This window comes from Centropristis striata, chromosome 8, assembly GCF_030273125.1.
Source record: "Centropristis striata isolate RG_2023a ecotype Rhode Island chromosome 8, C.striata_1.0, whole genome shotgun sequence".
Classification (NCBI taxonomy): domain Eukaryota; kingdom Metazoa; phylum Chordata; class Actinopteri; order Perciformes; family Serranidae; genus Centropristis; species Centropristis striata.
The window spans coordinates 36,999,503-37,022,913 of record NC_081524.1 but is presented as its reverse complement, the minus strand read 5'-3'; the positions used below and the strand labels follow the sequence as shown (position 1 = coordinate 37,022,913).

The window sequence follows — 23,411 nt, the reverse complement described above, 5'->3', positions numbered from 1 at the left end:
TGTGGACTGGACTTGTTATGCAGGTGGTAGTTTTTCATTCACAATACATCCTAACAGGGTGATCAGCCTCTTTAGGTTGCCAGGCAACAATATGTATTCTTGCTGGTGGGCAGATTTTGTCAGATAGCCCCAACCAACAAATTTTTCTCCAGAAATAAAAAAAGATAATAAAACTCAGACTTCAAATTGCACATTCAAGCTTTTGAACATCAGCTTTTTAAATTTTTAAAAAAAAAAAGATTCTCCCTGACAACCGGCATAATCCTGTGTGTGTTTCAGTTCTGTTATGATTCACCTGTGTGTGCTTGTGTGAGTGTAAAACTGGTCTCTTACCTCCATTGCAGAGCCCCAGAGTGCCATGTCGTGCCCATGTGGATGGGGAAGGTGCTGTGAGTGTGTGTGGACGTGATGGCGGGGGTGTGTGTGTGCGTGGTGTGTGTCCAGCATGGCGGCCTGTGGGGGGTACAGGGCGCTGGGCACCGAGGGGAGGGTGTGAGGGCCGGGGTACCCCGCCATCTGATCCATAGAGGGAGGACAGAGAAACAGACACACAGTTAGTTAGTTTGTTATCGGTTCTCTTTTGATTCCATCTTCACCTTTTGTTTATTTCTCTTTGTTTTTTATCCATTTAGTTTCTATCCTTACATATTATGTTCATTATTTTCTGGTTGATAGTTAAAATCTTTATTAAAAATTAAAGGTACTATGTGTAATTTTCAGGAAATTCTTATTATTAACCCTCTATGGTACACATTATGATGCCAGTTAGGAAGAGAATGTTTGGAGTGTGTTTTTTCTGTCTTAAAATAGACTAAATAAACATAATCTGAAGAAATTTTATATATTTTTTTTAAGTCTCTGGGGTTTGTTGCCTGTTGCCATGTGTCAATTATAAAACTAAATTGCATGAAATATATCGAAAATGAAGGTTTACTCACCTATTAGTAGGATTTTTTTTTTCCAGATGGAAAAGGGCAACAAAATTATGTTTTCAGTGCTTTTTTGTGGCGCAAAATGGCAAAGCTGTTTCCTTTGGAAAAGTCTGCAAAGAAGGGTTTCAATATGGCCTCCTGGAAGTCTTGTGTCAAATTAAAGCATTGCTAGTGGTTCCCTATACTCTTCCCTCTTTTTAAAAGTATTGCATCACTGAAAAACATACTCTGTAGAAATTTGACAGGCCAAAAATGGATATGTTGCCTGAGGGCAACACCGTACTATAGAGGGTTAAGTAATTTGCAGTCAGAATCGTGTTGCTCGCACTCTGCAGGTTTAATCGAGCATTCTGGGCATCGGACAAAATTGAGAAAGATCTCAGTTTTTAACTGTCAACAACAATCCATTCACAAACTGGCAAGACAAAGCAATTAATACATGTAAATTGCTTCATTAATGCCTTTAATTCAACACCCTCCATCCTTAGAAATGGGCTGAACAGACACAGTTGTCTTCCCAAACTGGAGAAGACAAGCAACTGCACATACTTTTTTTAAGTCATCTGTATAAAAAGTACCAAGGACAGCAGCAGCAAAAGAGTCAGTGGAGTTTGCCTGCGTACCTGGTAGTGTCCAGGATGTTGGGGACTGGGATAAAAACCTTCACTGGAGCGAGGACTGGGATAGCCTGGTCTACTGGGCTACAGACAGAGAGAGACAGAGAGAGAGAGAGAGAGAGAGAGAGAGAAAGACAGAGGGGGAAAAATAAAAATACAGTAACAATGATTGTTAATATTTTTCCCAAATTGCACGTTAGAAGACGGAACACTGAGTCATTCAGACAAACAACACACAAACCCCTCAGAGCTGTTTGTGTGGCTGGGTTAGCTGTCAATCAAAACAGGGAACACCCACTGGGCTGCAAGTCCAGCAAACTGTTAGTTCAACCCACTACTGTCCCTTATAAAAACAACATTGACATATATTATATCCTGGGTTACTGATCACTTGGATCTCTGGTTAGATGTGATGCAGGTGTGTTATGGTTGCATGTTCACCAAGGACCTCTTTTTCAAGCATTGTGAAGTTCAAATTTTGAAAAAAAAAGGATGAATTGCTGTTGAAAAGGTGTAGTGTAAAATAGTTTTAATCTGAGTTTCTGCTGACTGAAGTAGAGAAGAGCGTGTCTGCTACTCGTCTCTGTTCTTTTCTTTTTTTTTTTTTTTGCTGGGCACAAGTAGCTAAAAACAGAAGTGCTTGGTGAACCCACAGCCCTTTTCCTACTCGGTTTCTGGTGATTTGTTGTGATGAAGCTGTTGAAATTTGATGTTTCCCCTCTTAGAATGACTGGAGACATTTGTCTTTATGATTTAAACCTCTCTAACACAGAGCTCATTTCTAGCACAACAGTGTTGTAACCTCTACCTTCCACAGTCTCTCATAGTAGCTTTCTCTGGACCACACCTCCGACAGCAAGACAGACACAAAGACACACAGGGGGGGAAACAGACAGCAAAGAAAGACGGGGAGGGAAGGAGACAAGGAAAGAGAAAAGGAAAAACAGTAGGAAGGACAAAGAGAAGCAGACAAGACAAAGAAACTGAGGACGAGACAAACAGGAGCTTTTAAAGACTCTCAGAGAGGGAAACATACAGCATGTTGTCAACATGCTCACACATGGAAGCACACAGGGTTCCTTAACAAGAACAAAATTATATTTTGGAAGTTTAAATCTGCTGGAAACAGATTCACAGCCCTGTGGTAGCCAATCTATGTAGAGGGAGGTTTCCCGGGGAATACCCACTTTAAAAATGGGAAGATAAACACAGGGACAACAGACAGGCAGACTGGAAGAAGAGCTTAATGAGACAGGACAGTCACACCAGGGAAAGACAGACATTGGTTACTATCTGAAGAATTTTCAATAAATATACACTACCGGTCAAAAGTTTTAGAACACCCCAATTTTTCCATTTTTTAATTGAAATTCAAGCAGTTCAAGTCAAATGAACAGCTTGAAAGGGTACAAAGGTAAGTGGTGAACTGCCAGAGGTAAATAAAAAAAGGTAAGGTTAACCAAAACTGAAAAATAATGTACATTTCAGAATTATACAAGTAGGTCTTTTTCAGGGAACAAGAAATGGGTTAACAACTTAACTCTATGGAGTCTTGGGCTATTTTGTCCATTTTTTAAAATTCTTTTCATGTCGTTGTAAGTCATTTTGTGTCTTTTTTTTGTCATTTTGTGTCTTTTTTTTAGTCATTTTGTGTCTTTTTTTGGTCATTTTGTGTCTTTTTTTAGTCATTTTGTGTCTTTTTTTTGTCATTTTGTGTCTTTTTTTAGTCATTTTGTGTCTTTAGGTGTCTTTTTTGTCATTTTGTGTCTTTTTTTAGTCCTTTAGTCCAACATAAAATGTGATTTTGAATCTTTTTTTTACTTTCAAAACACTATCATGCTCAATAAAGAATTTTAAATGTTGCAAATGTGCATTCATTTCAGAGTACACTGAGACATTAAACTGCATCATTTTCAATTAAATTCTGGAAAAGTTGGTGTGTTCTAAAACTTTTGACCAGTAGTGTATATCTGAATGAGAATGAATGACTCAATAAATAAATAAATAGACCCGGTCAGTATTATCCAATTCTAGAGCTGCAGTGCCAGTTTCAGTCCCAGCCATGCACTCAAAAAAAGAAAACGTGGACTTTATGTAATTTAATTACATGTAAATTTTCCATGTAATTTTGTTACATAAGTTGAATGTAAAAGGTCAAATTAAATGCAAGGTTTTTCTTTCATTTAAAAGTAATATTTTAACTGCGTCTTTTATTTTATTTTACTATGTTTATCTGTTTGATTGTATTGTTTTATTTGTGGCATCATTTTAGATTTATACACTTATTATTTATTGCTGATTGGTATATGGAATTGTTTGTTTTATTGTTGATTTTATGTACAGCACTTTGGAGACGTTTGTGTTGTTTAAATGTGCTATACAAATAAAGGGGATTGGATTGGATTGATTGGATTAGATAAATTAAATAACTTTAATGCAAATTTCTACATAAACTTAATGTGTAAATTTACTTAAAGTTTATGTATACTTTTACATAAACCTTATGAGTTCATTCAATATTACATTTAAAGTTAAAGAGACATAAAGTTCATACAAAGTAAAGCATATTAAGATCATAACTCATATACAACAACTTCCTTACTTACTACTAATAATCAATAATTCTGAGGTTATTAAGGGAAAACTCTTAGTTAATGTCTTACTGGTTGTATAATAAGGCCATGTAGAATAAGCCAATAATAACTACTTAATAATGACTAATTAAGAGCCAATATGTTACTTATTTGCATGCTAATAAGCGACTAATTCATGTTGAATATGTGTTTGTGAATCTGTTGCCCCAATTTGGTGCTTAATGTTAATAAAGAAACTTTTTTCATAACTGCTTGCGTATGAGATGCTTGAATAAACTCATAAGGTTTATGTAAAAGTATACATAAACTTTAAGTAAATTTACACATTCGGTTTATGTAGAAATTTGCATTAACGTTATTTAATTTATCTATATTACTTTTAAATGAAAGAAAAAAATTGCATTTAATTTGACCTTTTACATTCAACTTATGTAATAAAATTACATGGAAAATTTACATGTAATTAAATTACATAAAGTCCACGTTTTTGGCTTAATTCTTTTTTTGAGTGTGGATAGACAAGTACATTTAAATTATATGTTAATGAGGGCCATCTACTGGCAAGGAAATGAAGACAGAGCACTGTTTTATAGCTCTGTTTGTGTCTTCCTTTATGAAGAATCTGAAAACTGTTAAAATATAAATGTGCATTTGTTTGTCACCACATCATCTAATTTACTTTGGTCTAACTTTTCATTTCATTTATATTGATATTTTTGTGGTAGTTTTATGTATTGTTTATGTGTCTTGAATAATATACATTTATTTGTTTTCATTTTAATTGTATTAAGAATTCACCAAAATCCACAGTGAAATTACAAGTCAATGTGTAATCGTGTTAAATCATTGTGATCTCAATACTGAACAAAACAATTGTTATAAATATGCATTTTGTCATAATCAAGCAGCCCTAGGTTCTTTGTATTCGATAAAAATGCATGTGATTAATGTTATGTCGTGTAATGTATTTGGAATTTAAAAAATGCAAAAACACCAGGGCCGCACACTTGGAAAACTTGTTATTCCGATTCCTTTAAAATTAACTTGCTGTTATGACACACATACCCATGTAGAGCCGTGGCATAACTCCAACAAGAATTTTAGGTATGTTGAGCGGCACAGTGTAATTAAAATTTCCTTTTTACTTCATGTATCACTTTGTTGCACAATTCATGGACTCCCACACAGACCCATCTATCACCAGCTGGGAGAAGACAGGCCGACAACAGGAGTTTATTCTGGCTGTTGTAAAGATTTAACTTGTGACCTGTTGTGCAGACAAACAGAAGATTTACTTGTTTTATAAAGCTATTTTGGTCAAGTTTCCCCCACTGATTCTTTACTGGTAGCTCTAATTTTAAACACTTTCCCAGCATTAAATGTCATAATTCTTAACAGGAAATGGGGCATTTAGAAGATAGGTTATGTTACGGCTGAGTAGGAGGACTAAATGCTCAAAAACCAGGGTCACCCACCAAAATAAGAGCATGTGTTGGACAACTGGCCAGCACCCCAATGTTATTATAGTTAACGAAAACTAACAAAATAACGAAAACTAAAATTTAAAAAACATTTTCGTTAACCGAAATAAAAATAAAAACAAGAGTTTTTAAAAAAACCGATAACTAACTGAAACTATATTGTGTGGCTACAAAACTAACTAAAACTAACTAAAATTATAGTGAAAATGTCCTTATAGTTTTCGTCTTTGTCAACTTTTTTCATACATAATTAATTGTTTGTATTTCAACATGCAGGAACACATGGTAAATATGTTTACTGAGACTGGGATGTCTTCACTCCAACCAAAATACAAAACACTGTAATAGTTAATAACCTTACTGAGGCTGAGATGGATAAACCAAAGGAAACGAAGGCACATACCCATTACAAAAAAACTAAAACTAACACTAAAACTAATAAAAACTAAACTAAAACTAAGCATTTTCAAAAATAAAAACTAAACTAAAACTATCAAACTCGCTCTTAAAACTAACTAAAACTAACTGAATTTGAAAACAAAAATTCACAACGAAACTAAAACTAAAACTAATGAAAAATCCAAAACTATTATAACCTTGCAGCAGCCCACAGCTCGGTCAAGGTGACAGCTCTGTAGGAGCAGGCTCCAGTAGAGAAAGACCTTTTATCTTGCTCCGTATGTATTTAAAGCAACTGCTATATCTGTAGCCGGATGATTCTTCCTTTTAAATGTTCTCTAATGAAATGACAAATTATAAGTGTATACAGCTGATATTGACACTATAGACATCTGAATTAATGATTTTTGCAGTATAACATTTGTTGGGTAAATATGAATGTAGAATTTTTTAACAGTATTGCATGTATGTATTAATTGAGTTTATTATTGTTTTTCTTGTACGTACTGTTTTTGTTTATGTTGTTTGTATGTCATTTTCGGTTAAGTCATGGTCACCTAACAGATATATTTAAAAAACAAACAAAAAAAAAATCTGAAAAGCTTATTCTTTTCTCTTCTTTTCTTCTTTAACATATAGCACTCCTTTAGCGATGACAGTTAGCTCTTAAAGTTATGTACTTACTTGATTCCTGTGGTCTATGTCTAGTACCTTCAGGTTGAATGCACTTATTGTAAGTCGCTTTGGACAAAAGCGTCTGCTAAATGACATGTAATGTAATTTTCTATGTCTTTTTAGGGACCCCAGGAAGACTAGCAGTCGCCAAGGCGTCAGCTAATGGGGATCCATTCAATAAACAATAAACAATAAACTTTCTCAATCCCAGGCTTCACACATTCTTACAAGCTGCATTATGCAATATGCAATAAATCAATGTGACTGAATTCAGAACAGAGTGCAGACCCACAGCATTTTACTGAATTGTGCTATGTTATAGATTAAGCTTTTTCCTCTTGAACGTGGCTGAGACCCGGAGCTGGGGAGTGGAAAAGTGGTTGCATTACATAACAGCATTGGTTCTGGACTTTGGGTTCCACCTAGTGTAAAAAATGATTTTAACATCCTTTTTTTTTTTTAACCTCAGTACACGTCATTTTAATTTTAGTGAAATTTAAATAGTTTTGTTATTTCTATGAATATTTTCTCTTCCTATCTTATACATGATATAGTGTATATATTAAGTCCCTTGAAAGGTTATAATAGTTTTGGATTTTTCATTAGTTTTAGTTTTAATTTTGTTGTGAATTTTTGTTTTCAAATTCAGTTAGTTTTAGTTAGTTTTTAGAGTGAGTTTTCTAGCTTTAGTTTAGTTTTTATTTTTTGAAAATGCTTAGTTTTAGTTTAGTTTTTATTAGTTTTAGTGTTCGTTTTAGTTTTTTTGTAATGGGCTATGTGTTGGGTGCGTGATTCAAAGAGGCCATAATAAATGTTTCCTTTATTTCCTTTGGTTTATCATCTCAGCCCCAATAAGGTTATTAACTCTTACAGTTCCAGGTGTTTTGAATTTTGGTTCTAGTGTAGACATCCCAGTCTCAGTAAACATATTTACCATGTGTTGCATGTTCAAATAGAAACACTGACTTATGAATGAAAAAAGTTGACAAAAACGAAAACTAAGGACATTTCCACTATAATTTTAGTTAGTTTTAGTTAGTTTTGTAACCACAAAATACCGTTTTAGTTATCGTTTTTTAAAAACTCTAGTTTTTATTTTTATTTCAGTTAACGAAAATGTTTTTTCAATTCTAGTTTTCGTTATTTCGTTAGTTTTCGTTAACTATAATAACCTTGGTCCCTTGTGTGTTAGAGGGGTCCAACTGACAGCAAATGGATTAAGGATTCATGACAGGCATCCTGAACAGGCTAGAAATAGGGTGCAATAATCCGAGGACACTTCAACACAATGCCTGAAGCACACACAAATATCTGTAACAACATTCAATCACGACAGAGGGCATTCAACAACACGTCCAACAGAAATAAAGCATGCCGAGCATAAACATGCTCATTTACAGTCAGTGGTGTTGGAAATCAGAAATCACTGCACTCACAGTTAAAATAATGATTCAAACATACAATGACTTTGTGGATCCACTTATCAGAAAATGTTGAAACATTTTTCAAGATTTGTAGCCAAAACTGGGATTATTTTAATTTTGGTAGTCATGTAGTGGACATACACACAGTACAGAAAAAAAGGCTTTTAGGGTAAGGAAAGTCAAGGTTAAATATAGACTAGGTATATATCAAATGATGTGTTTTCTTTGCTTGCAAAATTAGTTTAAAGGCCACTGTCAATCAAATATCATCAATAAAACCAGTCCAGATTAAACAGATTAGCTCAGTTTCTGAGAGCTATAATCTCAATAAATTATACCTAACAATACTTTAGATACCTAACAATCTTAAATTGTCAGAGTGTGTTAAAATCCTACGTTAATATAATTTACTTCTAAGTGATGCAAGTATATATGGCCATTAAGTTAATGCGTTGTACTGATAATACTGTGTTCAACAATATATTTAGTAGATAAAACAAGGCAGAAATCTATCAACCTAATTTATCTAGCGTCCTTAATGGATCATGATAAATCCATCTGAACATTTACCAGAGGGGCTACAATCCTGAATGTTCCAACTTTTTTGATAAAGACACACAATGTAAAGAGCAGCTTAAAGGAATACTATGCAGGAATACTATGCTTATTGTTTGTAAACACAACATTCAACCTTAGCTCCTCCTCCAACCAAACCCCAGATTCACTCTCATTTTGGAATTGATGATTCATCTCGCTATATTTGCATTTTTTGTTGTTGTTTTGGTGGTGTGTCTGTTATTTTCAAAGCTTTGTTCCACAAGGGTGTCTTTTCGAAACACCCTGAATCTTGCAAAATTAAAAGAAAAGAGAACACACAGGCACAGTGCAGACACCTCCACTCACCTGTAGTTGGTCTTTCATGATGACTGAGAGAGATCATTAAGGCCCCGTTTACATGAGGACGCTTGCGGGTAAAAACGACAAAATATTTTATCGGAAGTGCCTTTCGTTTAGACGGTGACGGCGTTTTTGGGGCTTAAAAACTCAAAAATCTGAAACCACCTTCCAAAGTGGAAAAGTTGAATACGAAGGATCTGGAATTACTTCTATCACATTTTGGATGCACCGATTGGTCGGAGGCGAGCCAGACGGCTTTGGACGAGACCTGAGAGATCTAGTGGATGGTGGATAACTTTGTGGAAGGAGTAGCTGATTAAAATACGTGGCGTGAAAACTTCCACATGCCCAAAGATGCTCTTATCGCTTTAAGTGATGCCGCCTGGCATGCATACAATCCAATTCCACACAGTTTTGCGTCACCGTATGCAGCAGATTTCCTCCCGAAAACGCTCGTCTAAACGCGGAATAAAAAGTGAAGACACAACGCCACTTTTGCGTCTTCTGTTCAGACCGTCATCATGTAAACGTAGCCTTAGTCTATACATTGTTTTGGTTTGTTTTAGGAAAATCCTGCATAGTATACCTTTAAGTGCAGTTGAACAATACACCACCTGCCTTCAAGGGTCTGGACATGTGTCTTTCAGGGCAGGGAACAGGGAAAGGTGTAGTTACAGGGAGGCTTAGCATTCGACTGGGTGGATGGTGGTGAGTGCAGGCAGAGGGTACTGGGAGGTCTTTCTCTGGAAGAGTGATGGGGGCATTAGGGACGAGCGGGGGCCTCCCACATGACTTCACAGCAGGGTGTTTGTGCTGGGGGTCAGAGTCACCGGGATTACCTTGGCAGCCGGGGTGAAAGCTGTGTACCGGTAGGGTTTTAAGATTAGAATTTGAGTTGGGTTGGATGTTTTGGAAGGTGTGGGGACAAATATTTGACATGCTGCGGGGCAGGGAGTTAAGGTTAGGACTAGACTGGGAAAGCAGTGGGGAGAAGTGGTGCCAGGGATGGGAGGGTGAGTTGTTTGACTTTGGCTGGGATGAACAGAGCAGGTGGCCGTTAGTCTGGGGATTTGTCTTGTGTGGGCAGCTGCCATTGGATTGGCTCTCTGAGCTAATGTGAGGTGGAGAGTAGAAGTTAGCATGTAGCGACACGCTGGATTCTAGCTTGATCTTAGTGTTTTTCTCAGACAAAGAGCGATTGTAGACATCGGTGTTTTGAAAAGGAGGTGATTGAGGATTGGGTAAAGAGGAAAAGTGATGGGGAAATTGCATGGGTGAAGAGTAGAGTGGAGGAGTGGGGAGGTAAGGATGAGGGTTTCCAAGGCAGAGGGAAAGCTGTGAGGCAAAGCGCTGGTTTTGATGGCAATGTTGGTGGGGCGGAGGAGCAGACAGACAGTCCAGACTGAAGGTGGGCTGCAGGGAGGGACGACGGCTAGGCTGCAAACAGAAAGACAAAGGTAGAGGACGGACAAATGGAGAAGAAAAAAAAAGTATCATAGAAGATAAGGATATGTAGTTGAAAGGTGAAACAGACAGGGATGAGCAGAACCACAGAAATATACACGACTGTAACCAAAGCCATATAGCAACCGTGCCTCTGAAAAAGTAAAAGAAAGACTTTTACTTCCCAGAAAACATTTAAATTTATTTTTTGTGTGAATGAAATTAAACAAATGCAGCATTCACTAAAATCTGCAACAAAAATTTAGTTTAGGGGTAAGCCAACTGCATTGCTGAAGGCTTAAAATAACAAATCTCTCAATATTATGAACTTCTGTTCAAGACATATGGCTTTAGTTGTAACCAGAAGAAGCAGTTAACAGATGCTAACAGCAGGGGATCGGGGGGGGGGGCAGCAAGTGAGGGTGAAGCAGGCAGCAGCTGGGGCAACAAGCAGTAAGGTGGGATGGTGCTAGTGAAGGTGGGAGCGGGGGAGGGGCTTGTGGACTTTCACAATAAAAGAAAGAAAAAAATAATAATAATAATTTTCTGCTTGTTTTAAGACTGTTTTAAGACTTGGTCTCTTGCATATAAAACATTTCAAATATTCATATATTTTTACCTGTTGCTGTGTTGGTTCAAGTCAGTTGTTTAAGCTTTGTTGTGACATTTTTTTAATCTACTAGACTGTGATATCAGCTTTAACCTGCCCTCTGTAGAATCATCATTCTACTGAAATATTGCAAAAAGAAATACCTGAACACTGATAAAAAGAAGCTGCTTTTCAGATGACAAAAAGTAATAAAATTAATCAAAAACATGAGCAAAAGCTGAAAAGGGAGCCATGTCAATGTTTAAACATTAGTAAGTTAAAGTACCATAATATGACACTTTGCTACATGCACCTGGCACTCCTTGAAAAGCCTGGATTCAAGAGATCAAACCCAGTCACAGATACTCTTCTTAAGCCTTCATTATGATAGTGAGAAATCCCCACTTGACAACTGACTTCAGCAATAATTTAACGCCATCAGGGTCCTGCAGAAAGCTTGTACGTTCAAAGAATCACACGTTATATATAATAAATCACATTATATAAAATAAGAATCACTTCAATGCCTTAATATAAATGGGAAAAAAAGCAAAGTAGACAACAGAAAACATATCACTGATTCCACATGAAAGCGTTTCAGAGAGGCTAGCTGGAGAGTGCATGGGACTTGCAATGATCAGAGCGTTTCACTGCCAACAGCACAAACACAAATGATGGTCAGACTCTTTATTACTGCACCTGTTGCACTGATACCAACATACACAAACAGACAGACAGAGACACAAACACACGTGGTGTTGCAGCCTCTTACTTTTGGTGGCGCTTCATCAGACCCTCCAGAGTCCCAAGAAACAGTGACCTGTCTCCTCATCTCCATCCTGCTCCTCTCTTTCTGCTGGAGCTTCTCCTCCTCTAATATAGTGCTGGAAAGAAGGACAAAAAACAAAAACAAAATATGATGTAACAAAAAAAATCCAGCACTGGAAAGAAGGGTTGGGTTGTCATGTTTTTCTTTTTATCCTTTGTATTATTATTCTATATATTTGTTTGAGTAGTTACCTTGGATTGGTATGTAAGATGTTTTTTTTCCTCTTTCCTCCTTTTCTCTCTTATTTCTTTCTTTTCTAGATTTATGATGATTTTAAATTCTAAGCTATATTTATACAGGGTTTATTTTTTATTTATTTTTTCTCAGGGTATATGTATATTGTAATTGTTTGTAATTTTATTCTATTTTGTAGCTGTATTTTTTTTTTATTCTGTTTTGAAGCTATATCTCTGTATGCAGCACATCAGATGCATGCCCTGTATCTATGCTAACTGCATTGTCCCTATCAAATAAAATAAATTAAATTAAGATCATTGTAAGATAAATAGACCAAGATTTTAGTTGTTATTATAGTATTATGGTAGTATTACGACTATGTATTTCCTGCTCCGCTGTTAGGCCAGGTATAAAATGTATTGTGACTGAAATGAACCAGCCAGATTTATTAGTGAGTGTAAAATATCCCCAAGCCCTATTTTTTAAGTCTCCTGTCACATTTCACTCACTGTGGCCTCGTTTTTCAGTGCAATACCGAAGCTCTGCACCTGGAAGGATGCAGCAGGATCATGGCTTGAATTAAAAAGGTTTTTTTTACAGTTTCACTGCAATAAAAAAAAAAAATTAAACAATTAAAAAAGACAAGCAAGCTGAATTACTTCTTTTATTTACAAAAAATAAATCTAATATACAATATTTTCCCAAGTGCCCACAATTGTTACCAATACTGTAAAAAAAAAATGGGGTTTCCATTTATGCTACATATCAAATATTTAAATACATTAAATATAACATATATTATTGCAAACATTTTATGTAAAGTAAAGTACATTTTGATGAAATATCACTATTGTGGTGTAATTCTGGACTTTTTATTTTTAATTTTTTAACATAAACTTATGCCTTTCAAACACTCTGGCAAGTTATGGGGTTTATAGGGTTAATAAAAGAAAAACTAAATGCTAAATAAAATGGCATTTAACTTCACCTCCTGATACACACGCAGGAAAACTTATACAAACGCATGCACCTCTGCATATATACACACATCACACATCACAGGGTTCTCCTCAACAGATGAAGCATTGTACAGAGAGTCAAAAAACAAAATACTAAAGATGTAAGAAAAACAAATTCCATTTTGTTGTGAAATGTCTTATAGCTCAGTCTCTTGCTACAATTAAAATTCATTACAGAATGCTCCAGTAACTCCTAATTATACGCTGTGAGCCAATACAGTAACACTTTAATTTCAACATTATGTCTCAAAAAGGACCTTTGATAATACCCATCACTGTGTATTCATGCCAACTACTGAAACCAACCCTTTGCTGAGGCAGGCAAAACTTTTAAACCTACTTAAGCAGTAAATTTATGAGTGAAATTGCTTAAGATTAAATTGAATCACTTTGAGGCTCAGCAACGTCCCACACCCCAAACCCAACATTTTTTAGTCCTAATGTAGCCAAAGATACCACAATGAATTTACCCGCTAAATTTATCTTTACTGACCTGTTCCCTGGGAAAACTGCTGCTAAACCAAACCAGATTCCCAGAGGAGGAGCTGATCGACTGCTGCTGAGCTCCACAAAACAGAAAACTGAACAATCGAACACACACACAGTCACACACTCTTTCTACTCTCCTCAGCAAGGGGAAGAGCTATTTCTAGTAACATCATTACCCTGCTGTTCTGTTGTCTCCTGCCGTGTGTGTGTGTGTGTGTGTGTGTGTGTGTGTGTGTGTGTGTGTGTGTCCGTGCACCTGTTGAAGTCAGTCTCCTGTCAGGTCTACTTTCCCATCATAACACACATTGACACACATTTACACAAAATACCAGTACTGAACTTTCAGTTTTTCACTAATATATTAAGCTAAAACAAAAACAGATCAATACTGGCCTTAATATCAATTGCTGTGAAATAAAATATAAGATAAAAGGATAAAAAGGGATTTTTTTTTTCATCACTTCTGGATATTTTGATTGTAGAATTACCATTTTGGAATATATATGTTTTAATTATTAATAGTATGCATTACTGTTTTAAAAAAATGATGCATTTGATTTTTGTTTTAAGATTTATATTATTTTTAACTGATCTCCATTCAACTTTTTCCAATATTTGGTTATTTCAGTTTAGTTTTTAGAAGTTTAAAATGAATAATTAATAGCATTCTCAAGTCTTCACATCAAATCACTGGCAGGTATTAGTCACATACTGTTTGTTTTATGTTCATATCAATATAAATTCATTTTAATGACACTGTGCACTAACAGAAGATCGGACTCATAATTTTGTACTTTAATCAGTTAATATTGAAATTTTCAAAATTTCTAAAATTTAATTTTTTCTTATATATATATCATTTTCTTCTCGATTAGACCAGTTAGACAAATCAAGTAAATGTGTCTCGCTGATTTCAGGATCTTCTAAAAGTTGTTATCTGCAGGAAAATCTTTTGTTTATGTGCTAAACTGTAAACTGTTAGAGTAAAGAATTAAACCAATGAAGACAAAATTAAAACACACAATGGTCCAATATGTTAAAGAAGCAAAAAAAAAAAGGCCTCTCACTGCTTGTAAAGGGTGCATTGTAACTCTGGGGCCTTGTTACTGAATGTCTATTTAATATGCCAAGTCATTAGACATTGATCCAAATGAAACCAGTCATGAATAAATCTGCCAGCCTTGCCTCACAGTTTAACAGTAAATGACATCATGCATGAATAAGTGTGATGACGATAACATCAGCGCCTGGCAACCTCCTCCCCCACCTACACCACTCTGCCACCTGGAATAACAAAACCTCTTTAGATTATTTACTCTGCCTGGGCTGACTGCACAACTTTGGACTTTTCAGCACCGCCCTGCTTTACTCTCACGTATTTCTCACCTGAGAGCTGCCCAGTACAGCAGCCACTGATGGAGACTGAGCAGCATGATTTTACCCTTTGAACTCTGCAGTAGAAATGGCATGCTAGTGCCGATGTTGGTATTTTTGTTTATTGTGATCAAGGTTATAATAGTTTTGGATTTTTCATTAATTTTAGTTTTAATTTCGTTGTGAATTTTTGTTTTCAAATTCAGTTAGTTTTAGTTAGTTTTTAGAGTCAGTTTGCTAGTTTTAGTTTAGTTTTTATTTTTAGAAAATGCTTAGTTTTAGTTTAGTTTTTATTAGTTTTAGTGTTAGTTTTAGTTTTTTTGTAATGGGTATGTGCCTTCATTTCCTTTGGTTTATCCATCTCAGCCTCATTAAGGTTATTAACTCTTACAGTTCGCGGTGTTTTGTATTTTGGTTGAAGTGTGGACATCCCAGTCTCAGTAAACATATTTACCATGTGTTCCTGCATGTTCAAATAGAAACACTGAATTATGTATGAAAAAAGTTGACAAAGACGAAAACCAAGGACATTTTCACTATAATTTTCGTTAGTTTTAGTTAGTTTTGTAAACACACAATACAGTTTCAGTTAGTTATCGTTTTTAAAAAAAACTCTTGTTTTTATTTTTATTTCAGTTAACGAAAATGTTTTTTCAATTTTAGTTTTCGTTATTTTGTTAGTTTTCGTTAACTATAATAACCTTGATTGTGATGTCATTTCTCGGAGCATCTTTCAATGCTTCATATCCGTAAAATCTGTACAACCTAAGCTTAAAATTCATGCAAGTAAATAACACATAAAAAATTGATAAAAGTATTGAAATTGTGCCATAAATAAAAAAAATATGCAGCAAGGAAACAAAAAACTGTAACTGTGGAATTTGGATCTTGTTCCCTGTAGAGGCCGCTTGATTTCATTTGTTTTCTGAGGCGCTTATATGTGGGGATAAAGGGGACGGCGGACGCAGCCTGAGAGTGAAGCACAGGGGATTTAAGTTGAGTATTGATTAGTTGAGTTTTTGGTTCAGAATCAGTGGGAGCGTCACGCCACATCTTTTGATCGTGAGTGAAAACAATGTTTAAGATATGAAGAATTGTATGAAATAAAAGAAATGACTGAGACGGAAGCATTGCTTGTTGGTTTGTGGACACGCATCGGAGATCAGACCCCCGCTGATAAGTGTCACTTAATTTGTTTTGATCGTGCCACTACAATAAAATCAAAAGATTACGTGAAGATCAACTGTTGCATAGAATGGAAATCCAGTGGATCAAACGTGCCATAAGAGTAAAAACCGTGATTTGTGCCTCCGTAATGAATTACTTCTCTTTGTAGGACAGGATGAATAATTACGGCATCCAATAACTGTTTCGATGTACATACAGGTCTATGAATATTGATTTAAGACAGGCCTGATAGCATGTTAACCTATACTTTAAATAGGCATTCAAAGAATCACATTTCTTTTCAGAGAATCAGAAGCGAAAGACAAACAACCGACTAGTGTTAATGTTTAAGAGACATACAAAATAGCTGCGTCAATTGTTTTTAGATTGAACCCATGGGTGCAGTAGCATCCACTAAATGCAGAAAAAAACATGTAAAAGAAAAAATAATTAACCAGTTATTGTATTATAGGCTGACACCGCAACATTTAGAAAGCCTTATGAGACAGAAAACCAGTAGAAGAGACTTTACCTTTAAAGACCAGGCCAATCCAGTAGCACCAGAGAATATCCCGTCAGGCTCTTTTAGGAGAATATCGTAACCACTAAAATGGTAATGGGCCAGTGGCACTCAGCACCGATACGCTACTGAAGGTCAACATGAGTCACCACAAAGGATCCCAGCAACGCTTAAAGGATAAAATGTACTACTCCTAGCAGGATGACTCAAATACGCTCTGTTATAGCTGAACAAAACCTCCAGAGACGACAGGCTCCAGTCCTTTCCCACACACAGACTTCAATATCAGAATAATACGAACTGAGAGTAAGAAGCCCTGACCTGCTAGCTTTGACCATGAGAATACAGTGCTGCAGTATTTCTTGCTTGCCTTTTTCCTTCCTTCATCATTCTCTCCCTCTCTTCCTCTCTCTCTCTCTCTCTCTCTTTCTCTCTCTGTTCTTTGGAAAGCTGTAGCTCCTGGCAGCTGCCCACTGTGTAAACACACACACATACACACATACACACATACACACAAGTTGGTCCACCGTCTAGGAAAACTGTAGTAGTAACAGAGAGCTGCATATTTGGCAGTGGAGACCTATAATTGATATTATGATATAAAAGGCGGCCAGACCGAAAGTAAACCAAATTGTATACCCTTATATGGCACGACTTTCCCCTATTAATAGCCAGTGGCCACAGCTAACGTGGTCAATATTTACTTGGTTTCCAAGACGCTGGATGAGGCACATTGAGGGTTACCCCTCTGTTGCTTCATGCCAACAGATCACGGTCAATTAAAATAAATGCTCTTAATTTTGTCAGATTAGCACTCAAAGGCAGTTCATAAGCACTTTTCCACACTGGGTTTTGAGCCCATTGAACCACAAAAACAATGAACATGTGTCAGACTGATGAGTGGACCTCCATGATGTGGGGGCACAGTATTATGTTATACTATGTACATATCCCAACGGTATGATTTACATTAGCATCAAAGACACAGACGCTGCTATTTTTACTCCATTAACTGATAAATGCTAGATTTAGGGCAGGGGTGTCAAACTCAAATACACAATGGGCCAAAATTTAAAACTTGAATAAAATCGCGGGCCAACATTGAACAAATAAACCTTTTAATACATACCAAACATGTTTTGCTTTAACATTAAATATGGAACCAGCAACGCTTATAAACATACAATATATAACTAAATAGTGCAGACATGCAAATTCAAATTTCATATAAAAAACATATCAATGTCATTAATTTATTAAATAAAAATTAAATAAAAACGTATGCCTCTTTTCTATTTGCATCCTTCTGATTTAAATATCAAAATAAAGTTTTTCAACAGGTTAATACATTTAAAAATAAAATAACAATAATAAATCTAGTATTAGCGGTAAATGCGCCGTATAATACGGACGGGTCAGCTTTTATAGTACAATAATAATATAATAATTTGATATTGGCTCGCGGGCCAAATAAAATTACACTGCGGGCCAAATTTGGCCTGCGGGCCAGAGTTTGACACCCCTGATTTAGGGGATGTGTAGTACACAGAAGGCTTCACCAGAGGTCAGTCTACTGGTGGAACAGGCAAGAAACGGACGACTTACAAGACTATTAAAAAGGTCAAATAACTATTTGGTGGTTGTTAGGGTTGGGCGGTATCTGGTTTTTATTCCTTCCTGACATTTCATTGGGGTATACGGTATGTGATGGTATGAAAAAAAACAAAAAAACGCCCATTTTCCGCTATTCCAAACTAGATACAGGCCATAAACAGCATATTGTGTTTGGATATAATTAGGCAAAAATCCACACATGAAGCACTTCCTGATTCAGACATGTCAGTACACTAACTTGCCATTAGTTTGCAAAACTGGGGTGGAGGTTGAAAATATCAAGTTTTATGAAAAAAATGTTTTTATATACGTCATGGGGGTATTTTACTTTAATAGGAGCACAGGATAGCACAGCTGCATGTAAATAGGAATATTCATTTTCATTAGCCTCGTAAACAGTTATGTAGGAATGTTGTCTTTTGAGAAACAAGGGCAATAAGTCAAATATTTTGTGCATGTAAATATAATCATTTAAAGGTGAACAAAGTCAAGAGGAGAGGATTAAAAAAAGGAGCAGGGTTTGAAAAGGAGGTAAAGAGTGTGTAAGAGGAGCAGAATTTTTGGGGAAAGAGGAAAGCTGACATTGAGAACATTGGAAGTGTAATCATGGTGGAATTTAAGGTGTGAGTCATGCTGGTTTTAAGCAAACTCATAAAACCACAGGAGTTATATGTGCTCTTATTTTCCTGTTTCTGTGTGTGAGAGAGGGAGAGAAAGAGAACAAGACAGAGAGAGAATGTGCCTGCTGAAGGAAACAATGATGGCATCTCGCTGTGCTGCTGAAACTTGTGTTGCTCCGTTTGTGCAAATTAGTAAAAAATGTTTCAAGTCTCAACAATAAAAACACAAATGGCATGTATAATAACTACTCTCTCCAGGGAAATTCAGCTTTTAATTATAAGAAAAATTAGATGAACCCTGTGGAGATAAAATCTTACTCAACTCTTCATGATGCATGTAAATAATCTTTTGTGGTAGCTGCATTCACTCACATGCAGGAAGCAGTAAGTCTTGATTGATATCGGTTTATACAAACTGTACAAATTTAAATACGCGGCTCAAAATTACACAAAAACTTCTGATACATAGATGATATCCATAAGTAGATAATAATCATATAGAAATAAAACAGCCTGCTACATGATAACCCCAAGGTCCAGCAGCCTGATGCTCCAACTCTGTGTCAGGTCAAATTTAGCCTAGTTGAATGAAAATTAGCTTTTGATTTCTGCTTCACTAAGATAAAAGCAGTTGCACAACAAAGATCAGTCACCACATAACTAAGGTCATTGTATGGGCTTCTTATACACTGCAAAAAAGCCAACTTCTATTTTTTTTTGCCTAAAACAGTGATTTAAGTTGGTAAAACTTGGAAATATAAATTATTGACATTTAGAGCAATAATGTAAGTTAGCACAACAAAGGAAGCCAGTTGTCTGCTCAAAAACAAGTTGGTGAGTTGTTGTTACTTATATCTTTAAGTTGGGGTTCACAACAAGGGACAATAGTTCTGCTAACTCTTATTTCTTTGTTGTGAAATGCTGGAAAGCGGTGAAATTCGGTCATTAGCGAAAGCTATCGGTTAACTGATGCTAGCGGCTAAGTGATGCTAGCGGCGCTGCTTGTTACAGCTACTACAGTAGCCATTAGCTTATCAATGCTATCTCAAAATTGTGGTCACAACATTAGCTGACATTTCATAGCGGCGTTACAATCGTGCCAATTCAGCACATTGCAGAAGTTAGCAGAAGTAAGTAATAAAAGTTATTACAATGTGAAATTATAAGTTAGTACAACTTACAGTTGAGTTGACAAAAATCTGAATTCAGAGTTGAGCAAACTCAAAAGCAAAACTTAAAATATTTAGTTTAATTGTCCAACTTGAAATTTTATCGAAGTTTGTTGCCTTGAAATTTTGAGTTCACCCAACTTTTCTTTTTTTGCAGTGTATAAAGGTGCTATAAATTTAATTGATCGAACTGTGAGGACGTGATGGAATTAAAAATGACAATTATCCAAACCGATAACAATAATATATATTTTTTAAATCACAATGTTGGGGTCAGTGGTCGAGTAGTTGTGGTGCAACCAAACTCATCTGAGAACCTTGAGACCATGATGTTACTTAAAGAATGTGAAATTAATGTAAAATCTATCCATAGAAATACGCTTCATCAGCCGTTTCAAACACCCACACCTTTCATAATTACTACCAGCACTCCTTACTTCTGATATGAGCTATCTTCCCATCAGCTGAAAGCATCACTTCCAAAAAACTGCAGGTCTATTCATGTCTGAATGATTATGAATTGTTGAGTCATGGTGGCTGGGAAGTCCTCCACTCCAACTGTACCCCTATGTCCCTCTGAATGTGCTTACCCTTGTTTCAGAGAAAGAAATGTAATTTTAAAAATACTAAAAAATATATAACTTTCGTCAGTTGTGAGAAGGATTTTTGTCTTACATTTAAGCTAATACTATATCTCTGTTGTTACAGGAGTGCCAACTCTGTTACTAAAAAAGGGGGAAAAGTCCAATCGAACACTACAACACATGAATATATCGCAAATTTTGTAAAAAATGTACTTGTTGGTGCAGCTGTTTTGTGATATTGTAAAATTGTGATCGGTGGGCTGGAGGTGTCATTTTGGCTGTTCACATGCTAAGATTTAAATGAATGATAATCACGTACTGTTCCATTATTTCTGGTTGAGGACGACTGACTCTATGCACTACTTATGTATTTATTTATTTTTCTATTTTTTTATTTTATACTTTTCTCTTATATGGTTATCTTCATTCATTTATTTGCTTTTGTTTTTTTTTCCTGTTTTTTTTTTTCTTTTTGTTTTTGTATATTTTGACTATAACTTTGGTGTTTTAATTTATTTTGTACCTGCCTAGTCTATGGATGTATTGGATAAACTGATGTGTGCTCTGACAGCTCATATATAAATATGCATCCAAGGAAAATCCAATAAAAATAATTTTGAAAGATAATCACGTACTGTAACCCCAAATTGACTATCATAAATCATGAAACATATCAGGTTTATTGAGTTTCTTCCTAAATAATAACAATAATAAATAATAACATTTTGTTTAAATTTCAACCTTGTGAGTGCAGCTCTCAATACATTTGATAAAAGGTTGCACAAACTGTCTTTTCCCGTTATTCGTATGACATTATATGACTCACTAATAGGTAGGACCCTTCCTGTTTAAGGGGATTATCACAATGACGATTTACTTTGGGATTACGCAGCAAGTGTGTAAATTGCGTACAGTGTTGTCTAGCTCTGCCTTATCTGATCACAACATGCCCGGGATATTGTCTCTTGATAGATAAGATTGCTCTCTTTGCAAATCTGTCTGCAGGCCAAGCTTGTAACAAGGCAGTGATGTATCATTTAACAACAAGGCGAGGCGTGACCGAGATATCTCATATAATCCATCTCTGTCATCATCACTTCTCTGTTACCATGCCAGCCATAGCGTCCTCAGCCCAAACAGGAGGTGAAGCGCACTTTGTATAGTATTTGGACAGTTTTGTTTTGGCTCTGTGCTCCATTTGAAAAGAAACAATTACTGTGAAGTTAAAGTGCTGACTTTCAGCTTTACTTTCAAAGTGTTAAACCACATTAACCCATTAAAGCAGGGAAAGCGGATGCGTCGTTTTGTAGTATTTGTATTTTTTTTTTCCACCTATTTTCGGTTTCTTGGCCAATTAAATGCATCAGAATACATGTGGGAGTGTCGCAATGCAACATTGGACTTTTCCATAACTTTTTTTATTTAGTATTTTTGGTCACTTTGTGTCTTTTTTGGTCAATTTGTGTCTTTTCGTGGTCATTTTTTGTCTTTTTTTTAGTCATTTTGTGTGTTTTTGGGCTATTTTGTGTATTTTTTTGGTAATTTTGTGTCTTTTTTTGTCAATTTGTGTCTTTTTGTGGTCATTTTTTGTCATTTTGTGGTCAATTTGATTCTTTTTTGGGTAATTTTGTGTCTTTTCTGACAAATCCCAAAGTAGCAAGTTGTTACTTTCCAAGGAGTCTCTGGCTTGAAGCTGACTGTTACACACTCAGGAGGTCAGAATGGACCTTTAAACTGATAGCAAAGGATTAAAAGTAACAATAGAATATAAAAACATATACAAATGCACAGACAGAGAGATGTTTTAGTTGTTGTCTGCTTCATTATTTGTCCAAAATTCGTCGTATCAACTGAGTTTGTATGATCTGAACTGTGAGATTGTGTTCAGTGAGACAACATGCATGTTAAATTGGGGGTCGCGACTCAAAAAGGTTGAGAACTACTGAGTTAGATGACCATAATTAAGACAGACAGCGACACCTGCTGTTAGGAAAGCGGAAGGAAACACTCTTCTGGAAAATCATTTACTGTTCCTTTATCTTAACTACGACTTGGAAGATAGCAACTAGTATTATTGTTATACAGAAATCAAGATGGGTCGTGTTACAGGGCCATTTATTTGGATTAGTCTTGAAAGTTCTATGTGCAAATTTAATAAAGGCAACGTAAAAAAAATGTGCCATTGTGGATCTTATTTCCACAAGTCGTTCTTTGAGCTTCTTTATACTCAGTGAGCTTGCTATAGATAAAATGCCTGGTGCACTTACTTACATTGCAGCCCACATTTTCTGCTTCTACATAGGGCTGCAACGATTCTTCGACGTTGTCGACAAAAATCGATAATAGAAATAGTCGACAATGAATTCCATTGTCGACTATTGTCGCCAGACGTGTTTTTTTTTTCGCTTTAAAAGAGAGCTTTAACTTTATGTCTGACAAACGTATTTTAGATTAAATGCATGCAGTCTGAAGAAGAGAGCCACCATGGAGCCTTTCTGCAGAAGAAGCAGATGTGCAGCAGCAACAGGCTCCTCACTGAGTCAGTACTGGTGTTGGTCTGTGATATGAGGTTCCAACAGATGAGCCCAGTTCAACCCAGACTACATCCAGAACCCAGAACCAGTTCCACCCACTTGATGGAGCAGAAATACAGTTTTATAAAACACATTTTCCTGTCCAGAAAAAATGGACAGAGGTTTATTTATTTTTTGTATGAATCAGCAGCTGAATTGTTGAATAAAAGATGCATTTTTCATTTAAGTACCCATCTTTCTTGTGTTTATTATCATTTGCCACAT

The 23,411-nt window shown here is 35.9% G+C and overlaps 1 protein-coding gene across 1 annotated transcript in view; it reads right to left on the bottom strand.

The window, feature by feature from the left end:
- The window catches only part of LOC131976923 (focal adhesion kinase 1-like), an 82,800-nt gene that overhangs the window by 18,456 nt on the left and 40,933 nt on the right, over positions 1–23,411 (bottom strand). Inside the window, exons 24-27 of the mRNA XM_059340143.1 lie at positions 11,824–11,935; positions 9,638–10,456; positions 1,556–1,633; positions 334–516 (exon numbers count right to left, since the gene is read on the bottom strand). Of these exons, the coding sequence (XP_059196126.1) occupies positions 334–516; positions 1,556–1,633; positions 9,638–10,456; positions 11,824–11,935 (1,192 nt within the window). The remainder of the gene's footprint in view (positions 1–333; positions 517–1,555; positions 1,634–9,637; positions 10,457–11,823; positions 11,936–23,411) is intronic.